The sequence below is a fragment of the Rhinatrema bivittatum genome, chromosome 2 (assembly GCF_901001135.1).
Source record: "Rhinatrema bivittatum chromosome 2, aRhiBiv1.1, whole genome shotgun sequence".
In the NCBI taxonomy this organism is placed as follows: domain Eukaryota; kingdom Metazoa; phylum Chordata; class Amphibia; order Gymnophiona; family Rhinatrematidae; genus Rhinatrema; species Rhinatrema bivittatum.
The window spans coordinates 312,763,763-312,783,077 of NC_042616.1; the positions used below are offsets into that span (position 1 = coordinate 312,763,763).

General features: G+C 41.2%; 1 protein-coding gene across 3 annotated transcripts in view; it reads left to right on the forward strand.

The window, feature by feature from the left end:
* DDC (dopa decarboxylase) overlaps positions 1 to 19,315 on the forward strand; it is a 315,358-nt gene that overhangs the window by 221,490 nt on the left and 74,553 nt on the right. For all 3 annotated transcript variants that reach the window (XM_029589726.1, XM_029589729.1, XM_029589727.1), the window contains exon 10: positions 7,207 to 7,283. In XM_029589726.1, the coding sequence (XP_029445586.1) occupies positions 7,207 to 7,283 (77 nt within the window). The remainder of the gene's footprint in view (positions 1 to 7,206; positions 7,284 to 19,315) is intronic.

Genomic DNA, 19,315 nt, shown 5'->3' on the forward strand with positions numbered 1-19,315 from the left:
CTAGATAGTGAAGGAAAACAGTGTGATTCTCAGCAGAGCCCTTTGTACCTCATCTGTTGAAAACAGTAATGAAAATCATATTGATTTAATTTAAGCCTATCTCTTCCCCTTCAGGACTCACAGAGGGTGCTGTTCAAATAACACATAGACGTATGTTTGAAGAGCACATGAGGGCACTCAGTCATTAAGGGTGCCTTGTTCCAGGAAAATGCCAGCCTTTTACTGGCACTGAATTTCAAACCTACAGTGAAACCTCCTTTTAAGGCAGCATTGTCAGTAGAGGGCAGGTCACTTATTAAAGGCATCAGTTGAAATTTCCAAATAATTTAGCAGCACACGTAATGGCTAATGTGAAACCCATGGCATGAAATCTGAGTCTAGGATCCCAAATCCACAACACTCATGGCGAAAAGATCTGCAAGCACTGCCAACAAAGACAAATGCTGAAGATCGATGTCCTAATCAAATTTGCAGTGCATGGAAAACAAAAACAACTGGTTTAACCTCTTAGAAATAACATCTTTTTATGCAAAAATAAAAAAAAGAAACTGCAAAAGCACCCTGAAGTGCATTTCACTAAAGCTTCTTGTGGGGTGCATTCTACTTCCTTCTTAAACAAGCTTCCTTTCTATCTAATGTCACAGCTTTATTCAATTTACTTATAAATATACAGTTAAAATGACCACTTAGCACTTACACATGATCAAGCTCATCAATCATCAGTGTGCGTGTGTGTGTACCTATCTATCTATAAATATGTTATATTTATAATTCAAATATATAATTAGAAGAATGGAGAAAAATCCATTGGATTCAAACTATTCGGATAGAAAATACTTAAATAAAAAAACTAATTTACAAGTTATTAATCTGGGATAGTATTTTTTTTTACCATTTTATCAATTTCTTGAAATTTCCAGTCAATCACAGAGCTTCCATCACAATCCTTAAAATGTTTATACATTAGTGAAGTGACATCCTGGCATTTATGATTTTCTTCAATTCTAATCTTAAGCGAATGATGTGAGAAAGAGAGAAACATACTGACATAGCTACTGTAAATTGCCCTTTGTATATATTTCTTAGACATTTTTTACGCTATGTTGAGAACCCCTAGACATTACGGAGAAAATGTATCATTTTATAGACTGATAAACTGACATATTTGTAATAGCAATGAGGCAAGTCTCTTTTTCTGCTGCCGAAGTGGAAACAATCCAGTTAGTAATGTTTGGTTTTAATAACAATTTTTATCTTGATTACTTAACATAAAGATCAGAAACAAATAAGAATTTCCACCTAGAACTAAAGGGACCTGCTTTCCGGGATGCATGCATGTACTCGTCTATGGTCCACGGATTTGCATGGATGCAAAAAAAGCCACCAAGTCACACCCCTCATGTCCTCCCTGACATGTCCTAAAAATTTGGTGAGGCTAGGACAACAAGCACAAAGGTTATTAAGGCGACACAGGCTCACAGATATAGCAGCCTTTCATTCCCATAGGAAAGATGTTGAAAACTATTAAGTGATAACTTTTTATTGGTTTAACTTAATACATTTCTTTAGTATTCCCAATATAAAGGTATCACCTTGTATATTTTTTTGTTTCTTGATGTTTATCTCTGCACATTCGAGTGGATTAACGTGGCTACCACACTATATTTTACCTTGACCATGAAACTCACACACATTAACAACTGGGCGCCAGATGCAATTTGGCACCAAATCACCAAGGTTGATGCCTGGTGCCTCTACCTGGGGAAGAAGGTGTTAGTGGGTGGGATTTCCCTCCCTTCACCCCAGGAAAACAAATGGAATTGTGGACAAGGCTGGCAGTATGTACAGATATATACAGGTTTATTAGACTATACAAGCATATACATTTCTACATGACTATGTACATCACTAATAGGATGTCAAACAGCACACTTATCTCCTCATGGTTAATATTCTCAGGCCACACATCTATATACATTTCTACAAGGTAGCAAGAACATATAATATTTGGCAATTTGGGGGTGTTGGCCCCCACAGTATTTCAATATATAGAATAGAAGGGACCTCTTGAGGTCCTGCTTAATTAAGTGTTGTTATTATCCCTCCCCCCTTTTTTATCCCACGTCTCACACATGTGAAAAAGATGAAACTGGGCTAGTGGGCAATATTGGCCTGGGGGGGGTCTATTGTATCTAAACTGCTGCCCTCTCCTTGGTGCCACTTCCGCTCTGCTGAAAGGTCCATGCCAGTGCTGGGGTTCACACCCTCCTGGGGGACCCAACTCTGCCTCTTGGAATGCTGCTGGGGTGCACACCCTCCTGGGGGTACTGCTCAATCTGCTGCTGGGGTCCACGCCCTCCTTGGGGACTGTTCGATTTGCTGCTGGGTAAAATAGTACACGTTGTGGTATCTGGGAGAATACTCTAACCACGCCCCTTTTTTATTGCCGGCACTATTCTTGCGAAACAGAGCAAAATGATGAATATAGGCTTTGGATTGACTTATCTCTAATATGTAAGTCAGTGTGGGTGTTCACATTGAAAGAATATCATTGGAAAAAGAGACACTCATGCAGGGGAATTTTAAACCAAGCATGTGTACACTTATACATGCATGTATGGGCGCACTTGTGCACATATGTTTTAAATTAAACCTCATGCTCGTAAATATGTGCCTAATCTAAAAGATTGCTCGAGAAAGTGTACTTCCTAGGACTTTGCCAGCTTTTACGCACATATGTAGTTGGATTTTAAAACATGCTCATGCAAGGGACAACCCAGTTCTTCCATTTAGTCCACCAGTTTGTGCAGTGAATATCAAGGTCTTCATCCTCTGGTTCTTCATCCTGCACGCCACACAGACCCTCTCACCCTATCCTGTAAGCCCTAAAATTCAAATCTACAGGCTTGCTCCTCATCTGAAGCAGCAGTAAAGTCATGTTGCAATCTCCGGTTTTAAAATATAGAGTTATGCGCATAACTGTTGGCCCCGCCCTGGAAAATCATGCTTCACCCATTTCCCCTCCCTTTCAGCTCTCTTATTTTTTCGTGCACATGGGTATGTACATGCGTTCTTCGCAGCTTTATAAAATCTACATTGCTCACATGCGGACCACATACGAATGCAAGTGAGCATTTTTACACGACCAACACTTTTAAAACCGACCTCATAGTTCAATATTCATAGCTGTAGAATATCATCATAAACATTGATAAAGAGAATAATACAAGCTCGTGTAGATATTTATAGTGATACTGTATCATGGAAACATGAGCAAATCTTTATAAATTTATTTATTCATTTATTTGTTTTAGTATCCTTATAATCCCTCTTTAAGATTAGAAACTTGCTTAAAACAAATGATCATACAATAACTATGCAATAATGAAAATAAATAACAAATATATACAATTCTAAAAATCATCATAGTTTATACAATACAGGAAATGCCAATTACTCATATGAAAACAATTAAATGGCAAACTAAACAGACACCTTGAACATCCACAAATGAAAACAATCATGAGTAGGTACAAAGCTAAAAAAATTAAAAATATCCAGAGTAAAATCTTAACAAGTTGAATGTTTTTATGGTAAATCCAAAGCAGACAAAAATATAAAACATAGGGTTTTATGATAATCCTAAGAGGAACAGTAAGTTAGTCACTTATTCAGATAGCAACGCAATTCAGATCAATGCAGGTAAGAAAAAAAATCAAATAAAATTATTTTTCCAAACTTTTAGATTACTCAGTAATCAGCAGCACACATTTTCATTTGCATTTATTTTGCTGATATATTTTTCTGCTGTCCTCTCATGATTATGTAAAATACAAATGGTTAAAATGTTCTTTTTTTTTTCCTTTCTCAAGTATAATGTAGCAAAGAGCTGCAGTACCTTGATTGATGCAAAATGCCAGAAGGTGGCACTCCATCATAACTGTGTGGAGAAAAAAGGCATATGCAGGTGATATGAACTGTATGTGCACAGAAAACATGTAGGATGAGATATGAACCTAAAGAGGTCGATTATAAAAGTGTTGCTCATGCAAAAATGCCCACACGCACAAGCAATATGAATTTTAAAAAGCTGTGATTTACGAGCATATAAACACCCATGTGCGCAACAAATATAAGGGACAGAAAAAGGGTGGAACATGGGTATTCCGGGGCGGAGCCAACACTTACACAAGTAACTTCATCCTTTAAAACCGGAGGTCACGGCGCATGGCGGATGGTTACCCGTGTAACTTTCCTGCTCTTGATGAAAAGCAAGCCTGTAGATCTCGCGTTGTAGTGCTTACAGGACAGGGTGAGGGGGGGGGGGGGGGGGTCGTGCAGGATGAAGAACCAGAGGGGTCTGGAAGACCTTGATATTGATTGGTCAAACTGGTGAACTAGTTAGAAAAACTGGGAATGCCCCTCCCGTGAGCATGTTTTAAAATCCACTTACACATAAACGCTTAAGTTGGCAAAGTCCTATGGAAGATACGTGAAGTAGGTATGCTCGAGTAACCTTTTAAAATTAGGAGCATGCTTATGCATGGTAGGCGTATTTTAAATCATATGCATGCAAGTGCGCACATGATATAAAATTACAGCATATCTCCCCTTGCACGCCGATATTTGTGTGTATGGGCACATGCGTGCTGGTTTTAAAATTAGCCTGTAATCGGAGAGGGTTTGACAATGTATAATCTGGTGAGATGGACATTAAATTCATGATGCTGTTTGAATGGATGAAAAACTGAAGCAAGATGGTATTTTGAGAATATGATATGGTAGTAATAAGATAAGACACAAAGTTGCACTTTAAGAACAAAAGATAGGTTAACACGAATATTAATTAGCTAATGCTGTATTTCACACAGTATTTCTGATTCCCTATCTGATTCAGTGACCCTGCGAAGCAGTCTTCAATTATGAGAAGCAAAATTCTCAACTACATTTCCTATAAATGACCGACGCTGTCGTCATTATGGGGGGAGCCAGGTGCGTGTTGGTACAGTGGAGTGCTGAGTTATGGCTGCTGGCTGCAGGATCCACAGTTCTGCCACTTGCTGCATTTACATTAGAAATATAACATTCTTTAGGAAGCTTTTGGTGTAGGGCTTTACTGCACTCACAGGGGCACCATTTTTTTTTCCTGTTGTAGGATATTTTACTATTGCATGTTTAGGACTGCTTTTCTTAGATTCCACCATAACCTTATACACTGTTACATCACACTATGACCAAACTGAGGGAAGGAAGGCTTTTCAAAAACCTAAATACTTCCCACCCCTCTCTCACTCAGTGGTTGTGACACTTACGTCCCTGACTATGCTGTAAGCACATTATTAATTTTAAGTACTCTTTTTGGAACCTAGATCCAATTATTCTTCCATTTCTTCGCAGTTCCCCTTCCTATGGCCAGCAGTCTGTAATTCCTGATTTCATGCCCATTGCACTTGGTTTGTCAGGCACTATTATGTTACATGATATCCATCTGTAGAAGGGATAAATACCCCTGGCTCATTTCCCCTTCCGTGCAGACTGGATTTTATTAGTGTGCAGCTGCCCGGCTCTTTCGCTCTCAAACCTTTGATGCACATTTTCTGACAGATCTGTATGTTTACTGCTGAGAAACAAGAATTTGCATATTGCTACAGCAAAAGTAATCTGGAGGAGTAAAGGCCTTCTATGGGTTTTTTTTTCCCCAACTGTTTATTTCATTGAGGTGAAATTATGAGTAGAGTACATAACATAGGAAATTGCCATGCTGGGTCAGACCAAGGGTCCATCAAGCCCAGCATCCTGTTTCCAACAGAGGCCAAACCAGGCCACAAGAACCTGGCAATTTCTCAACGCACAGACATTAACATTTTATGGCACTTGATTTCTTTTTCCTTTACGTTTGAATCTCAATTTTTTTTTATTTTACAGAGAACTGAACAGGTTATGCGATACCTAGCTATTGTAGTACAGAGGTTTTAAGACCTCTGGAAAAGCTGCCACACCTGCTGAAGGAAGTTGTATGGAGGCCTAAAGTCATACACAAAAAAAACATGCAGGACATAGCAGTTCCCAAAATGTTTCTCTTTGCGACCCATTTTGGAGCTATGACAAAATCAAGAAACCCACCAAAATAATAAAAAACTGTCATCATCCAGATTAAATGTGGAGCTTTTCACAGAATTAAATGTGATGTGACTCTGTGTGTGTGTGTAATATTTTTCACGCTGTTGTTGCTGCCATATTGTTTGCTTGTGGACTTTCCAGTTGAGTGATCCCAATGGGGCTTGAATTCATAAGCCACCCTCAAGGCTTCTCAGATTGACTAGTGGGTTCAGGCCCAGAGTATCCGCTAACTGCAATGAAATGTGTGAAATCCCTTTGCTTTACTTAGATCAAATCCAGCTTCTCAAACAGAAAGCAATACAATCCTGTGACTCCTCTAACTATAGGACACATGTATTCTGCCAGCAGCAGGTATATGAGGACCACACTCGGAAGTAGAAAGACTTCTCCAGGATAAGAGTGTGAGAGGAGCAAGGGATCTCTTCTGGTAAAAGCATGCCAGATACTCTGGAGGTTAGGACGGCTGTTTTATGAATTAAGCTTCTAAAAATCCCAAATCGACAAGGCATAGGATCTGTGAGTAGACCTGACAAGAGTACTAGCATCCCTGACAAATTGTTAAATGGAACCCTTTTGGACAGGGCATAGTTGTGATCTTTTTGGTCCAGGCCAAATCATTCCTGTTGGCTTGGAACTAGATGATCAACAGGTAATCTGAGACTTGGTGGAGATTCTTCTCTCTCTCATGGAGGAGTGGGGAGAGGAAGTTTTGTTTCAACCTTCAGAGTTGTCAGAATTAAAAACTGTTTTGGTATTTAAATATGTGCAACTTTGCAACCTCTGATAAAGTAAAAACCCTTGGAAACAAGAAGCCTTTCTACGGAGGTTCCACAGGCGAGAAAAGGGCTAAAAGGTGCAAAGTTCTCACTTGCTGGAGGGTCTTGAAGATAATCCTTCCCTCCCCTCCCCCAACAAAAAGAACATACTGTCTGTGTCCTAGACGTTAAACTGACTTTCAGAAACTGAAATCAATGTGCTATAAAGAGCACTGCTCTCACAGCAATGAGATGGTCTGTTTTTCTCAATGGAATTAGGGTGCTGACACACACTGATAACTAATCTACAATTATTGGTTCTAACATACAGGGTGAAGAGGAGAGCAGACTTAATTGGTGCCTTTAAAATAGATCCCGTTTACCTCCAGCATGAAAATCAAGAATCTGGTAATTAATCTTTTATCAGTGACTCATCACTGCATCTCAGGAGATAGCACATAGAAAAAGCATGGGTAACAGCAACAGATACCCATTCTAGGCCAAACAGAACATCAGCAGATACGTTTGTCTGTATGATTCCATCTATTGAATGGAGGTTGTATATAGGGTAGATGTGTGACTGTCAGTTCAGTGCCTGGGACAAGCCAAGAATTTCACAGTCATTGCAAACTGTAAAGTTTCAAGGACTACATGGATGAAATAATTCTTCTCATTTTGAGACAGATGACTGGTACTTTGAAGGCTGTGATATATTTTAGAAACATAGAACATGATGGCAGATAAAGGCCATATAGTGCATCCAATCTGTGTTGTTAAAAAGAAATTACCTAAGGATGGTATTTTATATTCCTCTTTGGGTTCCTTCTTCAAATAGGCTCCATAAGAAGTAAACAGCTTGCACTGGTGTCGGGAGACACAAAGGAATTCAGAAAATCTAATATGGCCAGTTCTTTCTTCTTTTTCTTGTTTCAGTTGAAAAAGAAATACTTTTTGCATTTGCAATGCTGCTTAAAATGTATTATTTATGAAGTAATTCTTACTTTATTAATTAGTTGATTTAATTAGTTTCTTGGGTGTGTTGTATGGGTTTTTCAAATATACATTTGACATGAATATGCATAGTAGAGGCGATCTATCACTACAATATCATAGGCTAAACTAAAAGGACAAAACATTAAACTGATTGCCTGTTGGTATTTTTTCAGTGCATATATTACACCTGCATCTACTAGAATACAGGCTCATTGGAGAATGCATCTAATATGATAAAGTGCTCACTGGTTTTTGTAGATCATTCCACTGAACTATCAAGACCCTCTATATATAGTAAAGTCTTAGTGCCAGTATTAGATGACTGATTGTCTCTCTAGGTGTCTCACTGTTTAGGACAGAGGAAACCAAAACACAGTAGAAAAATATCCAGAAGGTAAAACAGTTGATCACCAACAAGTAAAATATAAAAAATAATAACAAAAAGTGATCAATCATTCAACATAAATCACTGAAGAGAAGACAAAAATTGAGAGATTGGTTGACTTCTGCAGTATTGGCTTTACCAACTAATTTCTCTCAGCAGAGTGGTCAAACTCTATGCAATCAATGCTCTAAGAATTGATATCTTCAATCATCCATCTTTAAGAAAACCAGACAAATTTCTGTTCCGGGAGCGCTAGGGAGTGGTCCCAAATCTAGAAAGGTTAGTGTGCCCTTGGATGACAGCGCAACTGCAGAGGAGCTCTGTGGAAGCGCCAAGGCAGGTAAGATGTGTCCAAGCACGAGTGGACAGACTGAAGACTAGGAACTCTGACCTCTGCTGAGCCTGAACGCATTGGAAGAGACCCAACAACACAATGCTGGTCTCTGGGGTAACCCTCTGGCCACTCGATAGCCCTTTCAGACCTGCCACCTGGGAACGGAAGATGCATCAGGATGGACAGAGGTCGAGGACAGACGATGGTACTGGAACAAGACAAAACACTTGCAGACATGGTCGAGATGAAGACACTTGCAGACATGATCGAGATGAAGACACTAGGCAGGGCTGAAGACAAGAACATCAGGAACATTGATGAAGACACTTGATGAGTGGAAAGACAACAGCAGAGTTAAAACTCAGCATGAAGAGGAATCCGACCATACTCGAAGCAGCAACCGACCTGGATAGAGCTTCCTTGATTCAGTGTGATCGACGCACCTGACAGGCCAACCAGAAGAAGATGAAACTTCAGACTCAGCATGGAAAATGCATCAGAAAGTCATCAAGAAACTGAACAGAGGATGACAGCCCACTAGGAGGCAGATCTGGAACCAGGACATCTGAGAACAAAGCTTCCCAAGAAAGGAGCCGGAAAGAGTGAACGCTTGGAAGCGAAGCATCTGAAGACGAGGATGTCAGGAGAATCTGACGACAAGGACATCTGGACACGAAGACGTCTGGCACAACAGGACTTCAAACCCAGGACACTCAGTCAAGAGCATCGAGGAGACACTGAGAGAACTGGAGAAGAAGACATCTGGAACATCAGGACATCTGGGCTTTGGACCCCCAGGTCACTCAATCAAGAGCATCGAGGAGGCACCGAAAGATGGAACAACTGGGCAGCAGGTCATCAGGACAGACAGGACATCAGAAGGCAAGGACATGAGGAAGGTCTGAAGGCGAGGACATCTGGAACATTGGACAGCGAAGACATCTGAAGACAAGGACATGAGATCCAACAAGAGACCAGGACATGGAACGAAGAAACAGTCGAAGGATCAGAAACCACAGATGAAGACAAGGGAATTCCCACGAAGAACAGAGTGCCTTGAAGAAGCGAAGATGGACTTTGGAGCCTCCTGGATGAAAGGCTAGAACAGCAGAGACTCCAGGAGCAGGCAGCTCTATGACTACCTCCTTGCGAAGACCAAGATGAACTGAAGGCAGAGCCCTTATACAGGGCTGAAGAGGAAATGCCTGGATGACATTATCAGGAGGGGCCATGTGACTACTCCCACCGCGGGCCCTTTAAAAGGCTGAAGGAGGCGCAGCCGCACGCCTAAGGAGGCAGGACCCTGGAGAGCGGTGTCCCTGCCGCAAGGAAGGAAGCTGGAGGTGGCACTAGGCCGCAAGGCAGGCCCCAGCAGTAAAGGCGGCTCCCTGCCGCAGGAGAGAAGGCTGGGGGCGGCTCCATGTTGCATAGAAGGAAGGAGAACGTCGGCAACCTCCAGGCTGCAAAAGAGGAACAGTGACACCGGCTGGCCCGCCATGGAACACGGCAGCGGCAGTCCTGACTGCCACAGGAGGACGGATGATGTCGGCGGCCTCCAGGCCGCATGGAAGCATGGCAGCACAGCCCACTGTGCAAGAAGGAAGGCGTGGGCAGCCTCCGGGCCACAAGATTGAACAGCGGCAGCTCCAGGCCGCAAGAACAGCATCGGGGCGGCTGACAAGCAGAGAGCGAAGGTGAGAGACTGCTCGCGGGCCTAGCCACAAGAAGAATCATAACAATTACCAGATGGGTATAATTGGAAAACCCATCAAGCGGTGTATGCAATAGTCTGCCTCTGTAATAAAATTGGAGAATATTGGGATCTTAATTCTGGAGGGAACTATATGAAAAAGAATAATCAGGACATAAGCTGAACGGTGGGCCCAATATTCAAAGTGCTTTCAGCGCTATTTAGCTGGATAAGCAAAATTTCTGCAGCTAAGTAGTAGCTGCTGAATATGTGCAGATATAAGTGTATATTCAGTGGCTTTGCCGTACCGCTGAATATACATTATCACTTAACCGGATAAGTTCTAATTGGCTATGTTCCTTACACAGGCAGCTTTGAATATCTACTGCTTGGGATCCATTTTCATACTGGATCTATTTAAATAGAGCAACTTGTGAATTGTGGTGTAATGTCTTAGCTTTGGGAGTACATCATATGAATAAGAAGAATGAGAGTATAAGATGAACATTTTTTAATTTGTTTTGACAATGGACTTTTCAAACGGAACAATTTTTTGTTACTTTGAAATTTTATAAATTGCATTTTTGAATGTTTTTTCCAGAGTGCTATGATTGGATGAAGGCTATTTATTTATTTTAAATGTATTTACTGCCTATTAACTTTTCTAAGCGGTTTTCAAAGTAACATTCATAATCCAACAATAAGCAATTAAAATTAAGATCATGAACATCATAAAAAACAACATTGACAAATTACAGTTATACATTAAGACACAGTAAAACAGAAAACAAACAGCTTGCAATTGACATAGTTATTGTATTCTGACCCATACTCATTTACATAAATCATAAATAGCATAAAAAGCCTTATAATGTCTCAACCAATACATAAAGAGCAATAAAAATATAAGTATAGACAGTAATTAAAATTTGTATACCTCCCATCAGCGGTCTCCAGCTGCATCTGTCTTCTCATGACCCACCATTATCCTTAGAGGTTAAAAGCCTGCTTTAATAGAAAAACCGTATCAATACAAAAGTTATAGGATCCACAAACACCAGGAAATAGTGATCAATACTATAGTAATATAAATCCTGTAAAATGTATGAGTGGGAGAGTAAAAGCTCAAAGTGACCTCATACGTAATGCCCGAAGGCTACAAGCTTGAACAAGCTTTCAGTGGCAAGAGCCTTTTTTTTAAATCATTGGTCACTGTGAGCTATTTTTTTGGGGGAACGCTTCCGTGTCTGAAGCTGTACCATCTATATGCACTGATTCTAGGAACGCTTCTGTACCTGAAGCTGTACCATCAATATGTACTTATCTTGCAGCGCTCTCCTGTCCAGATTTCACATTGGAGAGCTTGGATATAATGCAACTTTAATATGGTGCGGCTGGGTGAGAGAATCCGACGTAATACCTAGAAAAACCTTCAGCATTTCCCTAAATTTTGTGAGAGAGACCTCATTCTTTAATTCTGTAGGTATTGTATTCCATTGCTCAAGTCCCAGAACATAAAATGCACGTTCCCACGTTTCATCTAACTGTACCACTTTTAAGGATGGAACATCTAATAAATATTGCGAGGCAGACCTTAAAGATTGAGTAGGATGGTAAAGTTTAAGGTCTGAGTTAAAATTTGGCAGGGCATTCCCATTGACACCCTTAAAAACCTTACCTAATCATTTTAAACTTTACTCTCCAAATCACTGATAACCAATGATGCTTAAAAAGTGTAAGAGTAATGTACTGTTGAATAGAAACTCCTGATACTATTCAGACAGCTGAGTTTTGAATATACTGTAAAGCCCTCATTGTATAATAGGGCAGCCCCAGATAGAGGGCATTACAGTAATCCAGAGATGACATCACTAATGAATGAACAAAGGTCTTTAGATTTTGTTCATTAAGTAAAGACTGTAATCTTTGAAGCATCTGTCACTGAAGTAGGAATTCTTAACCACTTGTTTTATTTGTGGTTGCAAAGTAAGCTTTAGCATCCATCAAAATGCCCAAATTTCAGGCTTGTCTGGAAATAGGGATAGAAACACCATGCACTGTTACCCTTTACCTTTGAGTATTTCCTTCCAGCATGTGCAGTGTTTGTATGAGCACACCATTTTCCACTCACTTTTTGAATTATGTTAGTTATTGGTATATGTTGAACAGCTGATGATCACCTCTTTGCCATCATCTTTAGGATAGAGGAAAGTCAAACTCTTAAAGGTGAATTTTAAAAGAATTGTGCGCATAAAAATGAGAACAAGTATGCACATAGGGCCTGATTTTAAAAAGCATGTACACGATTAAAATTGTGTTTAAAATGTGTAAATTCACTTTACTTGAGTAAGTGGTTTTTCAAATTTGCTACAATAGTATGTTACATTTATACACATAACTCCCCTGAAAATTACCTTCAAATAGTGCATATTTGTGCAAGTGCTGTTTAATAAACCTCAAACACACACACGCAATTAATGGTGCGCAAATAAATCTGCTCATATAAAAAAGGGTTGGGACAACATTTACGCATATGGGATACATTTTTAAAAAGAACACTTGCGCTACCCAGCGCGCACACATGGACGAGCGATTTTATAACATGCACGCGCCCGTACGGGCATGTTATAAAATCACGGGCGGTGCGAGCAAGGGGGGGCAGACATAGGCCAAAATCCTGTGGCGACACATCGTCCGGCTTCCCCAGTTCCCTCCCAGTCTGAATTAAGGAGCAGACTGGGAGGGAACGTCCCTACCCCCTACCCTAACCTCCCTCTTCCCCTTCCCCACCCCGCCCCCTATTCCTACCCTAGGTACCCCTAATTTTTTTTTTTACCTTTTGTTCCTGCAAAGGAGCAGTAGCAAGTTGCGCATGCCAGCGGCAAATGGCCGCTATACCGGGCACCTCTAGCCCTGCCCCCTTGGAGCGCCCCTCCCCGCCGCAGGACTGCCCCTCTGCCGAGGCCCGGCTCTTGTGCGCATAACAGGGGTGACGCTCGTGGCTGGGCCCCTTTTAAAATGCGCGCAGGGTGTGCAAGGCCCGGCCACGTGCATAACCTCTGTGTTTTACGTGCATGAGCCATTAAAAATCAGGCCGTCAAAGTGCTATTTTATAACCTGCATATGCGACATGTGTACAGCTGTTATCTGTGCATATTTACACCTGCTAATTACCTGGTGAAAGTAAGAGTAAAATTCTTTATAGCCAAATATTGATTTAGTGAGGGGTCTGAATGAACTGGGGGAACTTCAGGCTGAAGAACCGGGGAATCTTGGTGACATAGAGATAGAGACTGGGCAAACTGGTGGATTAATTGGTAAAACTGGTAATTTCCTTGACATATACATACTATAAAATTTGAGAATTTACATGCGTAAAAGCTGACAAGGGCTAAGGAAAATACAGGGCAGATTTTAAAAGGTACGCGTGCGGCGTACATTTGTGCGCCTGATTTTATAACATGCACGCAGTCGCGCGCATGTTATAAAATCCAGGGTTGGCGCGCGTATGGGGGGTGCACAATTATGCACCTTGCGCGCGCCGAGCCCTATCCAAGCCGCGCTGCCTTCCCCTGTTCCCTCTCAGGCCGCTCCGAAATCAGAGCGACCTCAGAGGGAACTTCCTTATCCCCCCACCCCACCTTCCCTTCCCTTCCCCTACCTCCCCCGCTCTTTCCCCCCTACCTTTTCCTTTTTGTTTTCTTTGTTCCAAAACTTACTTCAGCCCTGGGGCTGAAGTAAGTTGTGTGTGCCAGCCAATTGATGGCGCGCCATCCCAGGCCCAGTGGCCATATGGAGGCCTATGGCCCCATCCCGCCTCACCCCGTCCCGCCCACGCCCCCCATGGCCCACCCCTTTTTTCAAGCCCCGGGACTTATTCGCGTCCCGGGGCTTTATGTGCAGCACCGGGCCTTTTGAAAATAGGCCCGGCGCGCATAACCCCCCTATGCGCGTAAATACTTGAAAATCTGCCCCTATGCGTACTACATTTCCTCATGTAAATGATTAAAATTAAGAATACAAATATGCACACAAAGCAGATGTCCACTACTTATCCGGATAAATTTTGACTTAAAAAGCACTACTTAGCCTGATAATTAAGATAGCCGGATAAGTCTTCAAATGCTAGTTATCTGTCTTACTTATCCAGCAAAGTAGCACTTCTCTTTTACTTATTCGGCTAACTTATGTAATTGGATAAATCATCACAGTACCATTTAGCTGGACTTTTATTGCCACTTAGCCGGATAAGTCGAAACCTTTGTGGCTATGTTTAAAATACATGCCCCGCATTTTTTCATACGCAAACATGTTGTTGGGTAGATTTATGCGTATTTTATATCGTGCAGCGCATTTGAAGCGCACGATATAAAATACGTGTGCATGTGTGCGCATGTCCCTATAGCTGTGTATATGGGAGCATGCGCATATGTTTTAAAGTTATCTTCCCTCCTTGGAAGGTGAGGAGGGGAACAAAAAGGGCTTTTAATTCAGTTGGAAGTGAACTCCTACTGGGGTTAAGTTTAAAATTCAAGGTCATTTATGGAGAACTTTGAAAATTATTTATATATTACTTAATTTCTTATTTAATATAAAGCTCAGGACAGTGTTTGTCAGTAAATATATAGTACAATGTACAGCAGTTTAAAACTAGGGAGGATGATTTTTTAACAGTGTGCGTAAGCTGGCATAGACACATATAAGCATGCAGACATTTTGTTAATGTATTTTATAAACTGTGAGGTGGAAGCCGCAGTTGATAAAATACCACGGCGCGCGCATGTTATAAAATCGGGCGTAGATTTGTGCGCGCCAAAATGCGCTCACAAATCTACGCCCGCGTGTGGGTATTAAAATCTGGCCCATAGTCAAGTAGAATGTAGGTTGCACATGGAAACTCATCATGGAGACTCAGTATACATGATATGAAAATTTATATCATGCATACTCATTGCGGATATCCTGAAAACCTGACAGGCTTTGGAGTCACTAGGACAGGTTTGGGAAACCCACTTATTGTCACCTGTTTGTATAATTTTCCTTCACAGTTTCCATGTGCAACTTATATTCTAGTTGACTATGGGCCAGATTTTAATACCCACGCGCGGGCGTAGATATGTGCGCACAAATCTATGCCCGATTTTATAACATGCGCTTGCAGCCGCGCGCATGTTATAAAATCCAGGGTCGGTGCGGCGAGCCCTAGGGGAGCCCCAATGGCTTTTCCTGTTCCCTCCGAGACCGCTCCGAAATATGCAAATTTATATCATGCATATTCATTGCGGATATCCTGAAAACTCGACTGGCTATGGGTTCTCCAGGATAGGTTTGGGAAGCCCTGCAATAAGATCATAGCTATAACAGGAAACTGTGCAGAAGAGTTTGTCCCGGATGGAACAGCAGTGATTGCCTGGGATCACAACTGTCTCCAGTTGAGACAAGCACTGCACACACTGTTTACCCGCACGCTTTGCACCAGTTTGGAAAGTGAAAGCACACCTGCTTTTCATACAGGTAGAGTTTTCCTGGGAAAGTATACATGAAAGTCTGATAATGCCACCTAGGCACTTTTCCTCCCCCCTGACCTAAATATGCCACCTCGCCACAGTGCAGCCCAAAGCACCGGTGTTGTGGCAGAATGCATGGACTTGTAGCCACATTGCAGGTGGGCAATTTTCAGACGGACGATTAACGTGAGTAAAACGTGTGGTTTTTTTTGTTTTTGGTTTTTTTTTTATGGAGTAAATCATTTTAAATATTGTCCCCACCTGTCCCCCCTACCCTCATTGCCAATTGGACAAAAGCTTCAGGCTGGCCCAGAAAGGTTTATGTCAAAATCTCTTGCTGACAGAACCCATTTTGCATTAGCAACAGCAAAGCAGTCAACCGGTGCCCCCATGTTGCACAGTGGGACTGGATCTGCTGATGCCACTGCTCTGCCCTTTTCAGGGCATGCTACCTCTGGGCTTGCTTGTCTAGTCAGGTGGCCATGTTTACTGAGTTGGAAAAAAAGTCACTTTGACTTTTGATAAATGAGAATTCCTTTTAAAGGGGAATTCCAGGTTCTAAATATAAGAGAGCTCATTATTCAGTCATGTGAAAGTGTATCATGGACTCAAGGGTACTGTAATTTGATGGATTTTTCTCCTTCTCTGCTACCAGTCTGGTCCAATCCAGTTGTTCAGGGTCAGAACTGGGGGTGCATCCAGGGGCCCCTCCACACCTCCAGGAGAAGTGTATCATGAAGCAGAAATGACTCTGAATTATTCAGTGGCAGCATGCAAAGATTCCTGGGAAACTGAGATAGAAAAATAGTAAGCATTATTATACACAGATATATGGTTCTGTACATAGGGTTTGTGCTGGTGAGACCAGACAAAATAAGCAGCAAGGAAGATGGAGACTCAGAATCACTAGAAGCGGTTACATCCTATCCAGGTAACCCTTACACTCCCACCCCTTCCCATACAGGGTCAAGTGACACAGCTGGGGAATGCTAACCCCTTGTTGTATGGTCTGGGGGTGACCTTTTTGCTATCAGTCCTCCAATATAATTCTGGCTCACCTTGAAGGGAGTGGGTTTTTTTTTTAATTTTATTTTTATTGCATTTTAATTTTATACACAATACATCTTTGTGAATGAAAATAGGTAGTAAATCAACAAAAGTTCATATATAAGTAATCTCATGCACTTACAACTTATAATAGCAATTATAATTATACCCCTCTATTATAAGCAATCTGGGGGGGGGGGGTGTTTGAGTAACACAGTTTTTTAGAGCAAAGTATTTAATAGAATAGGTCAAAAAGAAAATAAAGAGGTGACTGAGGTAGCCTACTTTTGCCATCTGCACTGGTTATGTCACATTAGGGGGTGAGTCTAAAAAGAATCGTAGCTAAGACACTTCCAAAAATACATAAGTAAAGTTCTGAAATTTAACAATGCATTTACAGGGATAGCGAAGAATATATTTTGAACATTTTGTTACAGCTTCCATTCTCATTTCCAAAAATTTCTTCCTTCTCTCCTGTGTCACTCGGGTGACATCTGGGTATAGTCATACTTTTTGGCGGTAAAACATCTCATTTGTTACGAAAGAATAACCTAAGTATGTTATTTTTTTCTGAAAGAAATGCAAAGGTTACAAACAACACTCCTCTATTAGTAACCTCATCCTCTTGCGTTAGCTCTAGCATATCAGTAATATTCAGCTGTTGTTGAGTTTCCACGTTTCCTTGATCCCTTCTCATGTCTTTCTGTGTCAAATAATAGGCCTTTGTAATTAAAGGCGCTGTTGCAGAAGATATTTTTAAGATCACATTCAGATCATTCTTGAACAAATCTATTGGTGGAATCTGATGAATAATCGGGAAGTTCAAAACTCTAATGTTTAAACTATGTAAAGAATTTTCTCTGTTTTCGATTTTTTTATTTTGGACTCTTTCAAGTTGCATTGAATTTTGCTGATAGCTTTCCACCATTTTTACCTTCTCTTCCATTTCTTGCATTTTTTTCTCCTGATTTGTAATCCTTTCTTCATTTTTTATACAATTTTTATTCATCTCAAGGAAAGATTTAGATAATTTAAGAATCGCAGATTCAGTCGCCACAAGGGCTTCTCATATCGAATCTTTTGTTACTATAGCAGATTTAACCAGGAAAGAACTTAAAGGTTGTAAAGGCTCACCCCTTCTCCTGGCCACAGTGTCAGTGTCCCGTGTTTCTTCCAGCGTTGATATAGCAGGCCCGATATTATCCGGCGTTATTGGTAAATATTATCCAAATTTGGGTCTTGGAGTCTCCTTTTCAGGGCAACTTTCCTGTTCCTCTTCAAAAATGACTCCCGACACACTCTCCCTATGAGCCCCAAGCTCTATTGGGCTGGTCTGGAAGCTATTTGCTGCTGTTTTACCCACTAACCTCTCTCGCTGGGGTGGGGATGGCATCTCTGGCACGCCAGGGCTCAATGAGATCTCGTTGACCTGTGGTGGAGGCGTTTGCTCTACGTCAGGTCTATCCACGGCCCTCGCCCCCGGCTCTTTCGGCGTCAATGCAGAGAAAGTCTGTATTGAAGGTTGATTTACATCCAGGCTCTCTGAAACAGCCAGGCTTTCACGAAGCCTGTCCTTACATTTAGTATGAGGCATAGGTAAGTAGGTAGAAATCACAGAGTCTGGTGAAATAGGTATTAGAGGAAAGCAAGATCTTCTCCGACCTCTCAGTCGCCGCCATCTTAACTCCCTGAAGGGAGTGTTCTGCTGTGTCTGAGAGCATCCATTTTGTGCTGGTAGCATCAAAGCAGAGCAGTCATCAGGCCCTCCTATTTTTGGGAAGCATGAGTCATTTGTTGTGATGTTACTCACAGCTCTCCCGACACTGGCACAAAATGGATGCTCACGGCAGCAGCAGCAGCAGCAGCAAAGAAGCTGTTTTTGAAACGTGTTATAGCCCACAATCTGCCTCAGCCAAAAGTCAGCTGAGTTTTCAGCCTGGAGTTTCCCCTTTAACTCTGGCACCAAACAAATTTAAAATGTAACTGTGAAAGGTGGGTGGACTAGAAAAGTGTTTTTAAAATTAGCTGCAAGTAATATGTGCCCTTGGGATGATATTTAAAAAATATATAATTGTAAAAAAAAAAAAGCCAATACTGTTTTTATGTAAAACACTCACTCGGACCTGTCATTAATGACTGCAAAAAAAAAAAAAAAAGATTTCTTGCTTATACTTTTTTTTGTAAGGGAAGTAGAAAAGTTAACAGGAAATGTAATATTTTCTGTGGCTAGCATCCTTACAATGGAAACACTGTTGGTTGGCTTGACAACCAAAGGTAAAAGATCAAATTATAATATGGAATTTAGAGGGACTGTATGCAGTATTCCATAGCAATTGTCAAATATGCACCAGCAGTATCTCTATCGCTAGCTAAATGCAGCTGGAAGAGGAAAAATTATCATTATGAATACAGACAAAACCCACTCATTACTCTTCCCACTTTGTCTCAAAGAAGTATGAACAACACTACAGGGTCACTTGATGT